We start from the raw sequence: 21,518 nt of genomic DNA, 5'->3' as shown, positions 1-21,518 counted from the left end.
ATGGGAGGCCAAAGTGGGAGGATTGCTTGAGACTAGGAGTTTGAGACCAGCCTGGGGAACATAACGTGACCCTGTTTCTACCAACACCTGCCCCAAAAAGAAAAAAACCTATTATAAAGCTACAGTAATAAACACAGTGTGGTACTAGAAAAAGAACAGACACATAAATTACTATATATGTTTTATTTATTTATTTTTTTTGAGACAGAGTCTCATTCTGTCGCTCAGGCTGGAGTGCAGTGGCGAGATCTTGGCTCACTGCAAGCTCCGCCTCCCAGGTTCACGCCATTCTCCTGACTCAGCCTCTGGAGTAGCTGGGATTACAGGTCCCCACCACCATGCCCGGCTAATTTTTTGTATTAGCCGGGATTAGTAGAGACGGGATTTCACCATGTTGGCCAGGATGGTCTCGATCTCCTGACCTCGTGATCCGCTCGCCTCGGCCTCCCAAAGTGCTGGGATTACAGGCGTGAGCCAGTGCGCCCAGCCATCAACTACTATATTTATGTGAATAAATGGAGGGTCCAGAAATAGACTCACATAAATATAGTCATTGATCTTTGACAAAGAAGCAAAGGCAATACAATGAAGCAAAGATAATCTTTTCAACAAATGGTGCTGGAACAACTGGATATCCACATGCAAAAAAATGAATCTAGACACATGCTTTATAGCCTTCACAAAACTTAAAATGGATCACAGACCTAAATGTAAAATACAAAACTATAAAACTTCTAGAAGATAATATAGGGGAACGCCTACACCACGGGCCACACAGCAGGGGGTGAGCAGTGGGCAAGTGAGTGAAGCTTCATCTGTATTTACAGCCACTCCCCAATGCCTGCATTACAGCCAGAGCTCTGCCTCCTGTCAGATCAGTCACAGCATTAGATTCTCAAAGGAGTCCCAACCCTACTGTGAACTGTGTATATGAAGGATCTAGGCTGTACGCCCCTTATGAGAATCTAATGCCTGATGATCTGCCACTGTCTCCCATCACCCCCAGATGGGACCATCTAGTTGCAGGAAAACAAGCTCAGGGCTCCCACTGATTCTACATTACGGTGAGTTGTATAATTATTTCACTACTATATTACAATTTAATAATACTATATATAAAGTACACAATAAATGTAATGTGCTTGAATCCCCCCCACCCCCAGTCCATGAAAAAAACTCTTCCAGGAAACCAGTCCCTGGTATCAAAAAGGTGGGGGACCCCTGACCTGCATGACTTTGGTATGGCGATGACTTTTTAAATACAACACCAAAGGCATGATCCATGAACTAAGTAATTGATAAGCTGGACTTTGCTAAAACTAGAAATATCTGCTCTGTGAAAGACAATGTCAAGAAAATGTAAAGACAAGCTACAGAATGGGACAGAATGTAAAAGATACACCTGATAAAGGACTGTCATGCAAAATACACAAAGAACTCTTAAAACTGAACAGTAAAAATGAACAACCTGATTAAAAATGGGCAACAGACTTCAGTCAGATACTTCACCAAAGAAAAATACAGATGGCAAATAAGCATGTTCAACATCATGCCATCGGGGAAATACAAATACAAATAATTGTTATTATTATTATTTTTTGAGACAGACTCTCACTCTGTCACCCAGGCTGGAGTACAGTGGCACGATCTTGGCTCACTGCAACCTCCGCCTCCCAAGTTAAAGCGATTCTCCTGGCTTCAGCCTCCTGAGTAGCTGGGACTACAGGCACTCGCCACCACGCCCAGCTAATTTTTGTATTTTTAGTAGAGACAGGGGTTTCATCATGTTGGCCAGGCTCGTCTCGAACTCCTGACCTCAGGTGATCCACCCGCCTTGGCCTTCCAAAATGCAGGGATTACAGGTGTGAGCCGCCACGCCCGGCAGGGAAATGCAAATTAAAACAACAAAATCCATTACACACCTATTAGAGTGGCCAAAATCCAAAACGCTGACAACACTAAATGTTGGTAAGGATGTGGAGCAACAAGAACTCTCATTCATTTTGGTGGGAATGCTAAATAATATGGCCACTTTGGAAGACAGTTTGACAGTTTCTTACAAAACTAAACATAGTCTTACCATAAACATAGTATTACCATACGATCCAGCAATCACACTCATTGATATTTACCCAAATGAACAGAAAACTTATGTCCACACAAAAGCCTGCACATGGATATTTATATAGCAGCTTTCTTTACTCATAATTGCCAAATCTCAGAAGCAATGAAGATGTCCTCCAGCAGGTGAATGGATAAATTGTGGTACATTCAGACAATGGAATATTACTCAGCACTAAAAAGAAATAAGGTATCAAGCCATGAAAAGATAAGGAGGAAACTTAAATGCATATTACTAAATGAAAGAAGCTAGTATGAAATGGCCTTACATTGTATGATTCCAACTAAACGACCTTCTATAGACAGCAAAACTATGGAGACAGTAAAAAGATCAGTGCTTGCCAGGGGTCAGTGGGAAGTGAGGGATAAACAGGGAGAGCACAGAGGATATTCAGGGCAGTGAAACTATTCTGTATGATACTACAATGGTGGATACATGTCATTTTATATATTGATTGATTGATTTGACAGGAGTTCACTCCATTGCCAGGCTGGTGTACAGTGGCACAATCATGGCTCACTGCAGCCTTGACCTCCCGGGCTCAAGCAGTCCTCCCACCTCAGCCTCCTGAATAGCTGGGACTACAGGTGCACATTACCACACCTGGCTAATATCTAATTTTTTTTTTGTAGGGATGGGGTCTCACTATGTTGCCTAGGCTGGTCTTGAACTCCTGGGCTCCAGCAATCCTCCTGCCTCGGCTTCCCAAAGTGTTGAGATTACAGGCATGAGCCACTGTGCCCAGCCTCATTATATATTTGTTAAAACCTACAGAATTTGTAATACCAAGAGTGAATCCTAATATAAAGTATGGACTTGGGTGATAATATATCAATGCAGGTTCATTGAATGTAACAAATGTAGCATTGTGGTTCAGTATGTTGACAGTGGGGGAGGCTAGTGTGTGTGAGGACAGGAGGTATATGAGAATCCTCTGCACTTTTCACTCAATTTTGCTGTGAATCTAAAATTGCTCTAAAAAAATAGTTTCTTAATTTAAAAAAAAGCAAAGGAAGAGCATAAATGAAAAAAGACTGAAAACCACTAAGTAAATGTGAATAGCTTCTTGCATATTCATTCTGATACAGTGCTCAGAAAAGAGTCTAAAATTTTAAGCTTGGAGTATCCATTGCTCATTATTCTAATGTTAAGACAGAAAACCAAAGCATAGCAGAAAGTCCAGCTTCCAAGCAGGAACTGGTGTCTCCTTGACAGAGCTTCAATCCAATTATGCCCTAGCCACTGATTTTTCTATCACTACCTCCCCTTTGTTTCAGAGACAGTATCCACAACCTTCTGTTCATGCGGTGGAGGAAGAAATTGCTTCCCAGAAAGGCTTAGCCCACTCCATTCTACTAGATAAAGGAAAAACAAAAAGCCACTCCACTCTGACAAGCCGATTACTGTCTATGGAGAAGCAAAATGCCTCCCTTAGGACTATGGGAACAGCCAACAAGGTACAATATGTTCAAAGCTTTAACCATGACTCTGCCAAGAGCAGCTATGTATGTATACAATCTCCTCATCTGGGCAGTCAAATATGCATAACTGAAAGTACAAGCCTCCATAAGGCCCTGTCTAGTTATAGTTTCAAATGCACAGAAAGTGAAAGAAGGCTGAAATAAAGTCTCCCCTTTCCACTACTGCAATTATCTAGGTAAAGCCTAGAAGGAAAGAACAGGAAAGACTGAAGAGGGAAAGCTAAAGTGTTGAATATAATATGATATTTTATAAAATATACACAGACATCTAGACCCCTGAAATTTTTAGAGTAACTACTTTTATTGTTCCGTCACAATACGTACAACCTAAGGAGACTACAGTCTCCCCGTTAGTCCTAAAAAATACCTGAAACCGAAGTAAAATGACAAATGTCTGAAGTTATGAACATAATATAATTTAAAAAATTAATGTGCATAGATTGCCACCATGTAAAAAAAAAAAGATGTTCACTAAAGTGACAGATGTCTATAATACTATTTACCCATTCTAGTATTATACAAACTCCAGGTATATACTACAATTGAGATCTTTAAAATTATCTGAACACCTCTTTTCACTGGATTCAAATAACTATGCCAATGTAAGATTTGTTATTGTCAGTGAGCTTGAGAACAGAGACATAAAATGGAGGTAATCAAAGCTTAGCATTAAAATGTAGTCTTCATCCATCCTATTAAACTGTCACTGTCTCTCTGATAACTTCTCAGGAGCCAAGCTTTTAGCTCAGTTCTATAGGCTGCTGCCCTGAACCACTTTTTCTTTGCATTTACTTTTTTATAGGAACTCCTGTCATCACTCACACACACACACACACACAAATACACACATGCACACATGTGCACGCTCACACACAACTAACTGGTCTATCAGAGGCACCCAGCAAAATAAACAAATGAGATCTTTGGATACCTTGAGTGATCATTTTGGTCAGTTACTACCTTACCCAGTGAGGCAGTCTCAGTTCTGAAGCCAAGAACTTGACTTCATGGTAAGAGGTGGAGAAGACAAGACTCTAGTCAGGTATTTCCTACAGTTGAATGCACAGTTAATTTCACATGGTTCACAGATATACAATGAATCATCAGAATCAAGAAGGAAAATGTGCTGGGCGCGGTGGCTCACGCCTCTAATCCCAACACTTTGGGAGGCTGAGGAGGGCGGATCACTTGAGGTCAAGAGTTTGAGACCAGCCTGGTCAACATGGTGAAACCCCGTCTCTACTGAAAATACAAAAATTAGCTGGGCTTGGTGGTGCACATCTGTAGTCCCAGCTACTTGGGAGGCTGAGGCAGGAGAATCACTTGAACCTGGGAAGTGGAAGTTGCAGTTAGCCGAGTTGGCGCCACTACAGTCCAGACTGGGCGACACAGCGAAACTCCACATCAAAAAAAAAAAAAAAAAAAAAAGAAGGAAAACGTGACACACACCTGTAATCCCAGCACTTTGAGAGGCTGAGGTGGGCGGATCACTTGGATCCCTTGAGGTCAGGTGTTCGAGACCAGCTTGGCCAATATGGTGAAACCCCATCTCTATCAAAAAAATACTAAAACTAGCTGGTTCACGTCTGTAGTCTCAGCTATTTGGGAGGCTGAGGCACGACAATCGCCTGAACGTGGGAGGCAGAGGTTGCGCTGAGTGAGCTGAGATCGCACCACTGCACTCCAGCCTGAGTGATAGAACAATCAAAAAAAAAAAAAAGGAAAATGGGAAAATGTATGTTTTAAGCAACTTTCCAGTGAAAGATAAAGACATTCAGACAACATATACAAAGAATCCCTTTACTGTAAATATCAACTATTAGATTCTCTGGTCTCTTTTGATCCTCTATGTATACTTCTACATATATATATGTATTTTTTTTTCTTTTTGACACGAAGTCTTACTCTGTCATCCAGGCTGGAGTGCAATGGCATGATCTAAGCTCACTGCAACCTTTGCCTCCCAGGTGCAAGCGATTCTCCTGCCTCAGCCTCCTCCTTAGTAGCTGGAATTATAGGCACCTGCCACCACCCCCAGCTAATTTTTGTAGTTTTAGTAGAGCAGGGTTTCACCATGTTGGCCAGGATGGTCTCGAACTCCTGACCTCAGGTGATCCGCCTGCCTTGGCCTCCCAAAGTGCTGGGATTTCAGGTGTGAGCCACTGCGCCCGGCCACTTCTACATATTTTTATCACTTAAATTATTTCATGTAAATATTTCCATGAATCTACATAGCCATATATTTTCACTTGCGATGATAAATGAAATCTCCATTGCATTAACACAACACAGTTTCTAAGAGAAAAGGAAAAAGCAGATGTGTAGAGGTGCTATGAAGTCAAAGAAAGACAGGATGTGAGACCTGAGTGGAGAACTGTATTATTCAACAGGCAAGATCCTCTATGTAGCCATATGCCAAAAATGTCAGAAAATAAGTAAGTTAGCAATCACTGAGCAGATTATACATCTCATTATAGTGTTGTTCTAATCATACCCTAATTCCACCTTAGTCATATTTCCTCTTACCAATAAGTATGGCAGCCACCAGAACAAAATCCCCAATTACCACATGGCACTAGAGTCAAAGCAAGATACCCATCCTTTGTATGTGGGAGCTTATGGGCATAAAACTTAGGCGAGAAAGAAGAACATATGGATCAGGAAGTAACCTAGCCTAGAATGCACAAAGATGACACTCACAATGCTTCTCTGGGCCTATTAGTAGAGGATGTTGAAGCTATGATTTTAGGTCCCAGTTTTCTAGTTCTGTCTACGTCTCTGGTTGGCCAAAAATTAATTTTCTTTCCTCTTTAGAATCATGTCCTTTCTGCAAAATGATGGTGGTTTACCTCAGAGAGTAGACACATTTCAGCATTATTACCAGGCAGATAAAAAACATTGTAGACTAAGGCTGAGGCAGTTGCAGAAAGATTTCTTCATTTTCATAAGAATTTACACCTTTTTTGTTTGTTTTGCTTTTTGCTCAGGCAGAGCTAAGCTACAGATTTAGCTCTTTCTGGTATGGCAGCTAGATATATAGATCGGTAACAAGCTATACAAAAGACTTAGCTGACTGATTTGGACCATTTACCAAAAAAAACACTACTTACTCATTTTTTTCTAGGCTAGATGTGGATACTGATGTGCATATGGAAAATAATAAGGAAGCAATTTAGCAGAGTGGTTAAGAGAGCTGGTATGGAGACTAACCATCTGGGTTTGTGTTACAACTCCATCACAAAATACTGAGTAACCCTATATAAGTTAGTTCTCTGAGCCTTAGTTTTCTCACTGGTAATTCTCCCTCAGAGGTTGCTAGGATTAAATAAAATATCCCTGTAAAGTACTTTGGCAGAGTACATGATAAAAGCTCAGTGAGCTATAATTATTGTTGCTGTTGCTGCTGTGTTATCAATAAAATCAAACAATTTTCATTGTATTTTATTCTCTCCCTTCCCTGTATGCTTTCTGGATGGAAAGCTCATTTTCCTGTACCCCATATAAACACATTTCCTCTAAATTGTATATGCATGTATGCATACATGACCTGTTAATATGCACTAATTGATGTGAACCCTGACCACCATGCTAAGAGCTTTCCCTAGGCTAGTGTTCACATTACCACAGAGTCAGTTCAGTCTGACAAGTTAGGAAAGTAGTACTGAGCCAAGACTGGGAGATTCTCATATTTAGTCAAATCGAGAGGGTAAAGAGACAATATCTCTATGAAAAAAGATCCTACTCTGTACCAACGAGCTAGAATTCTAAGCAGACAGGAACCATGAGTCCTAGAACTACAGAAATCAGTATTTCTCCTTCCCCCATATTTTATCAATCTAAATTTTCCAGAGTAGGGAAAGGAAGAAATGGTTCTTTTTTTCTAAATTAAGTTGGTTCCAGTGTTCATTCGGGCTATTCTTAACATTTACACTTCTCAAGTAGTTTCTTTTTTTATTTTTATTTTTATTTTTTGGTAGAGTCAGGGTCTTGCTTTGTTGCCCAGGCTGATCTCAAACCCCTGGCTTCAAGCAATCCTCCTGCCTTGGCCTCCCAAGGTGCTGGGATTATAGGCATGAGCTTCTAGTAAAAGAAGCTGAGATAGCCCAAAATAAAATGCAAAAGTAAATCTGCTTATCTTGCACATCCTCATAAACTTCAATATCTCCTTTGCTCAGGGACCATTCTACCTAAGCCAGGCCACATCTGTGATCCCCTAACCCCAAATAAAAACGTCCATTTCTTTATGTAGCCAATATCACAGTCATTAAACCAATTCATACTAAAGTGTGAATGACAGCCCCCAAAGAGTTCTCCATAGTTTTCCAAGAACTTAGTAATTTACATGAATCTTTAATTAGTATGGAAGTACAAGAGTTTATTTCTGGATGAGGAATCTTTGCACTAATGTTCCTCAATCATATATAAGGCTGCCCATGGGAAGAAGGGAAAGAATGAGACTTTATCGTCCTCAACCTAATCAAAGGAAAAGAGATCAAATGCTCTACTTCTTCTTGCATTTGCTCAACCCTAATACCTTGATTCCCCAGATGCAGCCCATTCAGTGTTCATCTTGTCCTTGCTCCTAACACCTAGAACCAATAAAACTGTCACTAGGCAAGCTAATTCCTATAACATCAGACAGACTCCCAGCAGAGAAGAAAGGCTGGGCCACCTAAATCTCCCTGGATAAATGCTTGGAGTTTTAGATAGAACTTGGAGCTGTGGAGCCTCCCACGTCTAATTTCCTCTCCCGGTTTTTTCCAACAATTTCCAATCACATGCTTATCTACTCACAACTTTAAAAAATTAGAGGGCTATATGATTCCTACTACATGACATTCTAGAAAAAGTGAAACTACAGACACAGTACAAAGATCAGTGGTTACCAGGGGTTCAGGAGGGTGGGATGAATAGGTGGAGATTTTTATGGCAGTGAGACTATTCCATATGGTATTGTTACAGTAGATACATATTATTATACATTTGTGAAACCCCACAGAATGTATAGGCAGTGAACACTAATGAAAATTATGGCCTTTAGTTAATAATAATATATTAATGTTTGGTTCAACAATTGTAACAAATATAGCACACTGATGCAAGTGTTAACAATAAAGGAAACTGAGTAGGGGTGGAGTGAGGAGGTGTATGGGAACTCTCTGTACTCTGCACTCAATTTTTCTATACGCTTACCACTGCTCTAAAAAATAAAGTCTATTATAATTTTTTTAAATAGAGGAAACATCGGTGAATAATCCCCACCAGGTACCACGGCTAATAAGAGCCAAGATAAGCTGTATAAAAAGGACATAAAAATGTAAAAAATTAGGCTGTAGGGCTTGATCTCAAATGTAACTAAAGGACAATAACTAAAGACAGGAAAGAAGCTTGAGGAAGTGAAGGAAGGAAAGACAACCTCATAGTGGCATTTTACAGTGACTACTGTGCAAACAACTAAAACACATTTATTTCCCTCACAGAAAGAGAACAGAAGCCAAGATACTTATAAGGGACACTGAGTTTCTCAGCAGAAACATCACCACCATTAAGCCTCTGGCATACTTAGGAGTATCACCCTGATGCCTCTCCCTGTGGCTAAGGAATCAGAGCTTGTCATTGTAACCAAATCAGCAACCTGTGCTGGTGCCAATCTTTATAGTGGATTGAGCTACTTTTCAGGAAAAGCAAGGGATAATTGCCCAGTATCAAAAGAAGATCTGACCCTTGGGAGGAGAAAGGAGGTGTTCCTTTTGCCACAGGATGATTCTCTCTGGAATAACATAAATGGCTCTTTGAGAGACCATGTCTTTGATAAGCAGCAGTGCAACTCTGACAGCCAATCTGCTGAATGTCGAACAGAGCACTCAGCTTTCTACAATGACTCAAAGGACACGGCAAGGCTGCAGATTTATTCTGCTGACTTTCCCCACACAGCCACTCAAGTTTTTCAAAGGCAAAAAGGAAGAACTCTTTCAATTCAGGGAATTGCAAATTCCACTGGGATTTAAAGACAGAGCTATGTTTGCTCAAAATCTGACATCACTGATGTGAACAACAAGATTTAAAAGCTTGGAATGATGGCTGGCAATTTTAGCAGTTAGAGAAGTTGGTTCGGCACTTCAATCTGCCAGCAGAATCAGCAGTCACACAGGGCACATGGTGTGCCAGACTGGGAATGAGCTAATTTCACAAAATTCATTCTCATTCTCTTTGTACTTTCACATGACAATTGCAAACAGTCCACATTCTTACCAAAGCACAAATACAAAGGTAGCGTATTTCACTGCACAAAGAAATTTTGAAGTAAAAACACAAAGGCACTGTTACAAAGAGACAAACCTCAAAGCTTCTATCTTTTCTCCATGATGCTTTCCTTCTTGAAATCCTATCCTTAACATGATAATTTTGTGAGATAAAACTTAAAAAGCAACATCTCCCTACAATAAACTATTAAAACTATTTCTTCTTCACAATTTGTATGTCAATTCTTCGAGATGAGATTTTGAAACAGAAAACCATTCTATACATTCTACCTCAAAAGTAACATCCACCTGCTATGATTTAAAGGACAAGTTCTCTGTGGTTAAATAGATTCAACCCCCAACAGACAAAAGAAAACTAGGCTTGACAGTTAAGATACCCAATTTCTGTTTAAAACATGTGTTGTTATCTTATGATTAGCAAACAAAGAAAAAAACCCTCAAATTTAGGGATGATGAGTTCTATTGTGATTTTAAAAAACATGTATTATTGTACTAAGTACACTACTAGTACAATAGGTACTGAAGCAAAGTGATTAGTAATAGCAAAACAGCACAGAAAATTATAAGCAGAAAATCAGAATAACATTTTTCCCCAAACTAAATACATAACCTTTTCACAAAAATTAATGGAAAGAGGACAAAAATAAAGATATTTTGCTGTATAAATAATATTGGCAAACACTATACTTTATGTGTTAAGTTTTTAGACATAACCAAAGGCCTGACATTTAACCAAATGTTGACTAGCACTGTAACTCTTTCAGAAAGGTTTATCACTTGGTTATAAAGACTCTATTAGGATCAAAATCTCAGTATGACTGAACTCCAGAGCATGGGGCTTTTCTTAAAATATTACAAAGTCCACTTTAAAAGAGACTTTGTGCCAGGTGCAGTTGCTAATGACTGTAATCCCAAGTACTTGGGAGCCTCGGGTGAGAGGACTGCTTTAGGCTAAGGAGTTCGAGACCAGCCTGGATAGCACAGCAAGACCCTGTCTCTAAAAATAAAAACATAAAATTAGCCAAGCATGGTGGTGTGCACCTGTAGTCCCAGCTACTCAGGAGGCTGAAGCGGGAGGACTGCCTGAGCCCAGGAGTTGCAGGCTTCAGTGAGCTATGATTGCACCACTGTACTCCAGCCTGGGTGACAGAACAAGACCCTATCTCTAAAAAAAAATAAAAGTGGCATTGTGTTTAAGTCACTGGCATATAGTTAAAAAGCTTAAGTTTGCCCAGTCACAACTCTTTGAACAGAATGTTGAAATTCTTTTTCTCTTCAGAAAAATCTTCCAGAGAGCATCTCTTGTACCTTATTCATAATGTACAATTTATTGGCATTTCTTTTCCTTTCTAAATGGCCAGGAGGGAAGAAGAGCTCCACAGCCACTGTATGTGGTTAGTAATGGTGCTTTTACTTGTCATTGTACAAAGCCTGTTAAATATTTACAACACAGACAGCAATAACTAGTCCTAAACACCCAGTTGTGAGTTTGAATTTTTTCAGAAATAAATCTATGACAAGTTTTCCCCAGCAAAACGCCAGATGACTTTACTAACAGCTTCAAGAGACCCAGCGGGTCCAGAAGAGCAGTTATAGGCCATCTGGTGATTACTTATTATTATTTATACAGCACTGTAGATGTACACACAGATGTGTTATGAATCCACATACAGAGAGGCCCTAACAAAGGCTTCAGACAGAATGCGACTGCTGAGCAAGTCAATCTGCATTAAAGAAATACGCTAACCAGAGAGAGGGAGTACACCGGCTGCTTTTTAATCTGCTGCACTCGCTGGAAGACTATTTGATAAAAGAATGAAGAATTCTATATAATGACAATATCTTGTAAGTCAACAACCTAGCTATATGCTGTATGTAGTTTTGCCAGAGTGGCAAAGGTAGGATAAATGAAAGACAGGCTTTAAGATTCAGAAGGCCCTTTGTAAACTCAGCAGCTTGCAAAAGAAGGGAGTAGGAAAGAGGCCTTTTAACTTAGGAAGAGCTGAGATGCAAAGACAGGATTTTATTTTTTTTCTAACAGGAATGCTCTGAGAACAGTTTCTGGGCTCCCATTTCAAATATTAAGTTATATCTAAGGAAAACAAGAGGGAATAACTGAAAAATGTCACCTTAATTTCCTGGGTATGGTACCAATTAGATTCATACAGCCTTTTTTGGGAGGGGCAGACCAGAGCAAGGATGCTTTTAATCTACTGTGCTCTAGTAACATACATATATTTGTTTAAATATAACATGAAAAACAAAAATAACCAACTACATGTTTCTAAGGGCAAGTGTCAAGAGTATCAGATCTGACATTAAGAAACTTGAGTTTAATTCCTGCTCTTAGCTGTCTACATTTAAAAAATTCCAGCCCCAGGCCAAGTGCAGCGGCTCACGCCTATAATCTCAGCACTTTGGGAGGCTGAGGCAGGCGGATCACTTGAGGTCAGGAGTTCGAGACCAGCCTGGCCAACATGGCGACACCCCATTTCTACTAAAATATACAAAAATTAGCCAGTTACGGTGGTGGGCGCTTATAGTCCCAGCTACTGGGGAGACTGAGGCAGGTGAATCGCTTGAACCCGGGAGGCGGAGGTTGCAGTGAGCCGAGATCGCAACACGGCACTCCAGCTTGGGTGACAGAGTGAGACTCCATCTCAAAAAAAAAAAAAAAAAGAAAAAAAAATCCCAGTCCCAATTTTGTCTATATGATGCGTAAGAGCAGTCTACTTCCACCACAGGTTACTGCAGCATCCAGAGAGTGAACTGAAAGTTATTGCAAAGTTAACATAATACAAAAAATAAGGTTAGCATTTGACCTAATTTGTGTATAATGCCGTGTATTTTCAGCTGTCTGACAGCATGCAGGCACTCTTACCAGATGGGAACTAGATGAATTATTGAATGAAATATGAATTATTAAATAAAAATTAGAATTTTAAAAAACTCTTGGCAGAGGGTAGGGAAAAAAGGCTTATTTGTTTGCCTGAAATTGCCTTCACCTGTCGAAACATGTAAACATAGCATAAACTACCACAAATGGCATTTACCTACCAGAGCCATTGCTTCCCCTTGTAATTCTCCAATTCAAGATGCTTCCCTAACATAAAGAATTAGTAATCACCACCAACTCATTCTTTCCTGCTTTTCTTTTGTGCTTATGCCAGATAATAGGGCAACTTGCCAAAGGGACAGAATTAAAGATCCAGAGTCCCACAGTACCAGTATGGCCCATTTAATGGGAGGGCTGGGATAACAGGAATAATCTCTATAGATTTGTGTTATATAGGCAATAAAACATATACCTTTACAGCATGCCAGCATTTAACCAATCATAGGAGCTATTTGTTGCCTCATATATTACAGAGCAATAGAGATTTAAGGGATAATGTTCATGGAGGCAGAGGATACGAAGCAATAAACAGCTTTGGAGGTTGGTTAAATGCCAAGTGAAGCCAGGACTACAACACCATAAACATTATTCCTATTATATGACAAGATAAGGAGGTACAAGAAGCTGCCCTCAATCCCATCACAACTAGGGCTCCATCACTATTCTTGGCCTTAGAAAGGAAAAGCAGGCCCCAGAGGTCTATGAGTTAGTTATATGTTTCGTATCTCACTTAGAAAGATATGAAGAGAATTTCAACCTGTACCTAAATGTCCTCTGGGAGAAGAGAAGAAGATCTAACAGTAGATCTCTTCAGGCAAAAAAAGAGTAATAGCTGCTCAGGGTCACACTGGACAGAGAAATAGTCAAAGGATTTTTTCCTTAAAAGGACAGAGGTGAGCTGGGTGTGGTGGCTCACGCCTGAAATCCCAGCACTTTGGGAGACCAAGAGGGGCAGATCACCTCCAGTCAGGAGTTCGAGACCAGCCTGATCAACATGGCGAAACCCTGTCTCTACTAAAAATACAAAAAAATTAGCCGGGAGTGGCAGTGGGCGCCTGTAATCCCAGCTACTTGGGAGGCTGAGGCAGGAGAATCACTTGAACCCAGGAGGTAGAGGTTGCAGTGAGCCGAGATTGCGCCACTGCACTCCAGCCTGGGCGATAAGAGCGAAACTCCATCTCAGAAAAACAAAACAAAACAAAACAAAAAAAGGACAGAGGTGATACAAAATAGTTATGACAGAAACCTTTCTCACTGGCTAAGAACAAGATGATACTAACTCTCCATGAGTAGTATCTCCTCAGAGGAAATGTGTTCCTGTTTTTAAGGAAATTGACATTCTAATAAGCTGATATGACCAGCTTCTGCTCAAACACTTGATTATGGTAACCAGAAAGACTACTTAAATCTGCATAATTTATATTGCAAACCTGTGTCATGTGCCTGAGAGGGAAGCATAGGAATATGGAATTTGTTGATCCCAGTAATAAGAAACTGGGCAAAAAGCATCCAAAAGGTAAGTTATCTAACTGCGTATATATGAAATAACATCTAAAATCAAGATTACTGACAGAGACATAGTATTTATTCCTGCTTCCACATACAATGGAACAACTTTATAATCCATATTCAAGTAAAAGTGTCCTCCAAAAGTATTAAAAACTTATAAGACTTCCTATTAATAGATTCAGTACCAAGCTATATTTCTATTATTTTAACAACACGAAGCTGTATTATAGTCACAATGTCTTTAAATAGATGCTATCTTATAAACATTTCAAAAACCCATACAACTCAAATTCAACCAGTCCTCTGCCAAGAGGGTATCTGGGGCACTGTTGCCTTAACAACACTAACCCCATTCTCAGGAGGCAGCTCTATTAACTACTCCTGCTACCACATTCCACAGAGTGGTATTAGCAGGGATATTGCTTTCCCTGAGTTCCTCTTCATGAGATTGACGAGGCCTCAAGAGAAACAAAAAAATCTCAACAGGAGAATAGGAATAACAGGGCTAAAATACCCTATCACCTGTCTTTTCCGATAAGAATGCAGAGAGCACAACCTTCAGCAGCATTTTTTTTTTTAAGTACATGCAGCATATTTAGAACTCAGCTGTGTCACATCAGACTTACTGTTGGGAAGTGGATCATGAACAGAATCCAAAAATAACAGCCATTAAAGACCTAGCAACCAAAACATGTTTACGTATCCATTGAAAGCCTAGTGGTTTTGATTATATAGTGGAGAGCGTAATCCACTAGTCTATTTTAGGTGAATTTTCCTTTCACCTTCCCTTAATATTAAGGCACAGGACAATTTCTGAGTTTAGGAATGCATAGGGTAAAGTCTGGGCAAGGAGCAGATATTGACATAATGCAAGGTTCCTATAGTTTTGTTTGTTTTTTAAGAAATAGTGGCCAGGCGCGGTGGCTCACGCCTGTAATCCTAGCACTTTGGGAGGCTCAGGTGGGCGGATCATGAGGTCAGGAGACCGAGACCATCCTGGCTAACACGGTGAAACCCTGTCTCTACTAAAAATACAAAAAATTAGCCGGGCGTGGTGGTGGGCGCCTGTAGTCCCAGCTACTTGGGAGGCTGAGACAGGAGAATGGCGTGAACCCGGGAGGCGGAGCTTGCAGTGGCTGATATAGCGCCACTGCACTCCAGCCTGGGCGACAGAGCGAAACTCTGTCTCAAAAAAAAGAAAAAAGGTATCCTGAGTTATAATTGTTTTCATTCCTACTTCCTCTACCCAGTGGAAGCCACTGCTTTTTGAGACTTCTATGGTAGCAGGTCCCAAACCACGTCTTGCAAAAATTATCATGGTCCTTATTACCCATCCTGGGATTTACATAGCCTTTTTATTATTCTACCATTTCTGGAAGAAAGAACTTGAATCAATGACAAATGGATTATAAATAATTTGAAAGGCTCAAGGTGGCTCCAGAATGAAACCATTCTCAAGGGATATTAAGGAAGTTGGATGACAGGCCAAGGGTAGTTCACTTTACCAAATTTATCTTATCTGGCAGATTTTCACTATTTTATACAACATAAAGCAATCACAGTAAATCTTGTAGAGATCCCAATCTAGAGTTATTTGTTACCAGATAGTGGGAGAAACTTGGAAGAGACTAAATATAACTAAAGAACTATAATCTCACCTGACCATAAAGTTTTGACATGCAAAGGGGATAAAGGGATGAATCATGCTACCTTCAAAACCTTAAGCTGTACCTTTATATCCTTTTTCTATGAAATAAGTATCTTGAATCCAAAAGAAAAAGGTAGCAATGTTCCACACTCACCTTCCTACTGAGGGGAAAAAGGCTTTTAGAACCTAAGCCGGAGGTTATAATGAATCCTAACAACCAAAATACCAAGAAATAATTCAGAAACAGGAGAGAGAAGTAGGGGAAGGAAATGGCTTACGGTAAGTGGAACACAACCTTACGAGAAGGAACCAAAGTCAAAAGTCCCTACTATTTTCCTACCTCCAGTCCAAAACACAGCAAAACAAAAACAAATTTCACAAATCTGTGACATTTCACAAATTTCAGTGGATACTACTCTTTTCTGATGAGACAGCCTGAAAAGGTGTTATTTATATCTTTCTTCCTCAGACAGCTTAAGAGATGCTTTTCTCATATATTCCTTATTTTTATCATCTATTTTTACTTCTTTGCGAAGTCCTTGTCTGGGTGGTTTTAAGCATATAACATATAAGAGAAGTTCAGGAGTAGCTTAAACAATAAGTGAAGAAAAATAATGGTATTAGAAAAATAAATCTTTTCACCAAAAATGCCTATTTTTCAACTAAAAGCAAGAAGTGAAAAAGGTACAAGGTATCGGTTGTAAGCATCATAGTAAATAGTATTATCTAATTCCATGTAAAAATTTGGAGAGATCATTTTTAAATTTATTTTGAGACAGTGTCTCACTCTGTTGCCCAGGCTGGAGTGCAGTGGCATGATCATGGCCCACTGTAGCCTTGAACTCCTGGACTCTCAAGTGATCCTCCTGCCTCACCCTCCCAAGTAGCTGGGACTACAGGCGTGTGCCAACATGCCTGGCTAATTTTTAAATTTTTTTTTTTTGTAAAGACAGGGTCTCACTATATTGTCCAGGCTGGTCTCAAACTCCTGAGCTCAAGTGATCACCCTGCCTTGGACTCTGAAAGTGCTGGGATTACAGGCATGAGCCATACCAGGCTAGGAGAGATCATTTTTAGAAATGTATTTCAATAAAGCTGTCTGAAAAGTGAAACAAATGTATTCTATTTTCCCAACTGGCTTTTACTGCAAATATTTATATACATCCATATATAAATAGAGATACACGCATATATATATATATATATATATATATATATATGAAATCACATGGGGAAACATGTAGTAAATAATAAAGTTGAAAACTTTGACATGAAAGGAAATACACCCTAGGATGGCAAATACCGCAGAATATGATGCCTTTGTTGGTCTTTTGTCAAAATTTTAGCATTTACTGGAATTTGGAATCTTCCTTCTGTTCACTCCTTGCCACCACCCCCATTTTATCTACCTCTCAAATTCATAGGACTCTCTGAAATTTAACTCTTCTTTTTGTCCAGATATTTACAATGTTTAATATAACTAGTGTGTAATCTCACACACCACCAGTAAGTGTCAGTGGACAGTCACATGACATATTCCTAAGTGAACAGAAACTCAACCCTTTGAGTTCTATAAAACAAATTAATGAAGGCAAATAAAACTTCCTTTGTATTCCTTTTTTCATCCTTTGTGGAACATGGCAATAGAGGAAGGTCTAGGAAGAAGAGTTAAGAAGATGCAAAATGAAAAAAAAAAGGCAATTTCAACAAAATTACTTTATTAAAAAAGCATATGATGAAAAATGACATACAATATACACATATGAATATAATTACGTGACAGCTGACATATAGAACAATGCATTTATGGCATTAGACAGAGAAAATGTTTATATAATTCTGTGAGATCTCAAGTTCTCTATTAGATTTGTCTTTCCTAGACAGATACCTGCTGCAGCTGCTAACAATGATTTTCTGGATCAACAGTCAAAAGAAATGTGTTTTTTTTCCCTTATTCAAAAAATCCAAATAGATTCTGGCAAATTGAGGTTCACGATGAGTGGGCACATTATCAGCTGCCTCTCTAAATATGTTAGGCAGACTTTTATATCCATGCAGGTTGAAGAGAAAACATTTCTTTTTTTTTTTTTTTTTTTTTTTTGAAATGCAGTTTCACTCTTGTCACCTAGGCTGGAGTGCAGTGGCACAATTTTGGCTCACTGGAACCTCCACCTCTCGGGCTCAAGCCACTCTCCTGCCTCAGCCTCCTGAATAGCTGGGATTACAGGCATGTGCCACCACACCCAGCTAATTTTGTATTTTTAGCAGAGACGGGGTTTTGGCCAGGCTAGTCTCGAACTCCTGACCTCAGGTGATCTGCCCATCTCGGCCTCCCAAAGTGCTGGGATCACAGGCGTGAGCCACCGCACCCAGCATGAAGAGAAAACATTTCTAAACTTGCTTTGTATTTAGATGGACAGCTTTAGAAAGGAGGAGAGAGCAACATGTATTTTTCCACACTGTGTGGTGGGAAACAAACAGCAGTAGAATAACAATACGGAAGAGAGCAAGGCAGATTTCATTACGGTAGAGTGCCTACACTTCCTCATAACTTGGATTTATACACTGCAAATCCTCTGATCTGATTACCTCCAGTAATCACGTAAAATACCGGCTTTAAACTCTTTGCCTTAGTGATAAAACAGCCACTTTGATTCACAACGAGACATTCACAATAAAGTATATTGTAAACGTACCTGTCCACAGCCCGGGGCATTGCACACAAACGGTCTGTCGTCTCCCATATTTCATATAGCAGAGCGGAGCTGAGGAGGGGGAGGTGAGGGAAAAAGTTCTGTTAAATATGCTGGAGCAAAAAAAAAAAAAAGTGCTTCAAAAATATCAACCCTAGAAACAGGTGTTCCACGAATGCCATCTATCAAAGTTGTAAACAAAGGCTACTTTGGGGAGACCCATTAGACAGGTGGCATATGATCTACTGTGTCTCAATTGAAACTTTTAATTAGAAAGACTGAGATCTAAATAGTCAAGGAATTTCAAACCTTTGCTAGATTTTCCCTCTTTCTACTACAGTATATAACACACTTCTCCAATGTGTTGAATCACAACTAGTGCAGTTCCTTATGTCAATAAATTCAATGAACGCTCGATGCGGAAGCCATACTTCTGAACTAGAGAAGACCAAAATTTGTCATTTAATTAATTAAGGGATTATAGGAGGGGTGCTCCATTTTACAGGGCCATGATCTGGCTCCCTGGTGTATAAACTACGAGACTGTTGGCGAGGGCTGTTTATCCCATATTATTGCCAAAGAAAACAAAGCACCCATCCTATTGGGCTATATAGGAAATGGTTTTCATTAATAAAAAAATAAAAATAAAAACCGGGAGCCTCCTCCTCCCCCCACCAATCGTCTGTGGCAAATGGAGAAGTATCGATGCCCTTCCCCTCTCTGATTCTATTTACGGCTAGGTTTTTAAAAGCAGCAATAAGACAAATGTCGACTCTTTGGGGGTTTACTGGGGGAATATGTTCCGGCTGTTTGTGCTGCTTTCGGCCAGTGTTCTTGGGCTGCTCTGTTGCAGCCAACAGATGTGTGCTGCTGCAGGGGATGAAAGAAATGGCACTAAAAGGCATCACCATCTATCCCTTCTATTTCTCTGAAGACTTTAACAGGGTTTATACTGTTTTTTAAATTATTGAAGCTAAACTCTCAAAGTGTTTATTGAAATTCTTTGTTGAAGAACAATAATTCCAATCTGAATGTGTGGGAGAAATTTCTCATATTTCAACTAGGAATAAAAACAGAAGTGGAGATGGATAAAGATTAGAAATGCAAATCATAGTAAAACACAATTCCTAAAAGATAAACTGTATTTTGGAAGGTGGAAGAGAAAAATGGAGTGGGGGGTAAAAATAGTCTTATAAACTCCTAAAGGATATTTTCAAACATCCTTCCATGAAAGAGAAAGGTATACAAAAGAATATGAACGAGGGAAGATGAGAGAGGAACTATAGTTTGAATATGCCTGCAAATGACTTCAGAACTGTAACCAAATTTCAAATTTTTATCTTGGAAATAAACTGAAATGTCAGGACAATCTGTCAGGCTCGCATTGAAATAAAATGTTAACGTGCTAGACTGAATCTGGTAATCGGAAAACCACGCTTAAAACTCAGAGGGTAGCTAGGTAACATCTCTCCTTCTCTCTTAGGACTCACTCTGGGGTTAGAAACCAGTATTTCTGGTTGCCTAATCAGTAATTCCACAACTAATCGGTGTTTAAAATTGTGGGGTGCCCCATAAAATAGAAGGGGTTTCTTGGTCATCTTTCAGTGTGATAGAAACATGGTCTAACTAGGAAGGAAAATGATGCTACAGCACTGCTGTAATGGAACAGAGCCTATACGTACATACATGTACACAGATTTATATCACATTTAGCCAGGATAAATTGCTTCAATAAATTCTGTTCCTAGGAGAGGCCAGCTCAAGCTGATGATTGGGTACTGGGAAATGAGAGCTTCATTCTTCTTCACACAGCCCCAGGATGAGGGGGGTTTTCTGGTTGGTTTGTTTGTTTTAAATACATGATTTTTTTTAGCACTTTCGGGAACTACAACATGGTACAAAAAATAAATACAAGTAAACAAAAGTAAATAAATGCAATGACCAGGGCCATTAAGGCTGAAAACTTAGAGCACGTCTGGAAAGCAATTCATCTCTGGAAAAATTCCTAACTCCTGTGCTAGAGATAATTTCACTACATGTCCCAGAATCTGCTTTCCTAATATAATCACAAAATGAGAATTTTATTTCAACAAGGTCCTCTAATATATTTTCAACCAGGAAGTAAACTACAAGGGCTAGAGTAGACATAACACAAGGATCAGGCAGGATTCCTTACTTTTATCTTGGTTCTGTTATTTGATGCTAAATTTTCTCATTTTTCTACCTATTTAGAGGAGGGAAAGAGTTCTGGCTGAGAAGTGGGACAGTATTGGCACAGAAAGTGGAGAAATAAATTCTGGAATGGCTTCCCTCAAACCACAAAATTCAAAATGTAAATTGGCTTTGCACAATCACATCACACTACATGGCTTCCAAATTTTATTTAGTGGCACACTTACTAGAAAATAGAGATTAAAAATCATGACTTTCTGAAAGAAAAAAGCAAAAACAAAAAAATTTTGGGGGAAAAAGCATTAAAATCTAACAGAAGTAAGTATTTTCATTGCTCTTAAATATTCAACTGACAGCCACTAACTAGGATTTCCTGCTTCCTTCTAAATTTGCTGGCCTTTGTTTTACCATTTTCACCAAAGGGAGATCACAATGAGAGGAAGAAGCCTCTCTTCTTAAATACCCACAATTATTCTTAAATCTTTCCCTCAATCTCTTGCCTCTTGTCGTTTCCATTATTCTTGTTTAAAAATTTTTTCACTCTAGGGTAATTTTTGAAATTTAAGTATTTAACAAAAATAAAAATGATCTGTCTGCCCATTAAAAAAAAAAAACCCAGCTAACATCTTTTTAAAAAAAATTTCTCCTTCACTCCTAGTCTGCTGCATCAATTGCTACATATAAAGAATGTCATTTTGCTGATTTCTATCTAACACTTAAACAAATCTTTAATT

At 39.3% G+C, this 21,518-nt stretch overlaps 1 protein-coding gene across 12 annotated transcripts in view; it reads right to left on the bottom strand.

Moving 5' to 3' along the window:
- Positions 1–21,518, bottom strand: part of LOC100596548 (cyclic AMP-dependent transcription factor ATF-7) — a 121,618-nt gene that overhangs the window by 78,276 nt on the left and 21,824 nt on the right. For all 12 annotated transcript variants that reach the window (XR_004032302.1, XR_004032300.1, XR_004032301.1 and 9 more), the window contains exon 2: positions 18,616–18,684. Coding sequence is in view for 4 of the 12 variants with exons in the window: in XM_030822526.1 (XP_030678386.1) it covers positions 18,616–18,670 (55 nt within the window). In the remaining 8 variants the exon portion in view is untranslated. The remainder of the gene's footprint in view (positions 1–18,615; positions 18,685–21,518) is intronic.

This window comes from Nomascus leucogenys, chromosome 11 (assembly GCF_006542625.1).
Source record: "Nomascus leucogenys isolate Asia chromosome 11, Asia_NLE_v1, whole genome shotgun sequence".
NCBI lineage: Eukaryota > Metazoa > Chordata > Mammalia > Primates > Hylobatidae > Nomascus > Nomascus leucogenys.
Note: the sequence above shows the minus strand (reverse complement) of the source record. Positions and strands in the feature narration are given on the sequence as shown.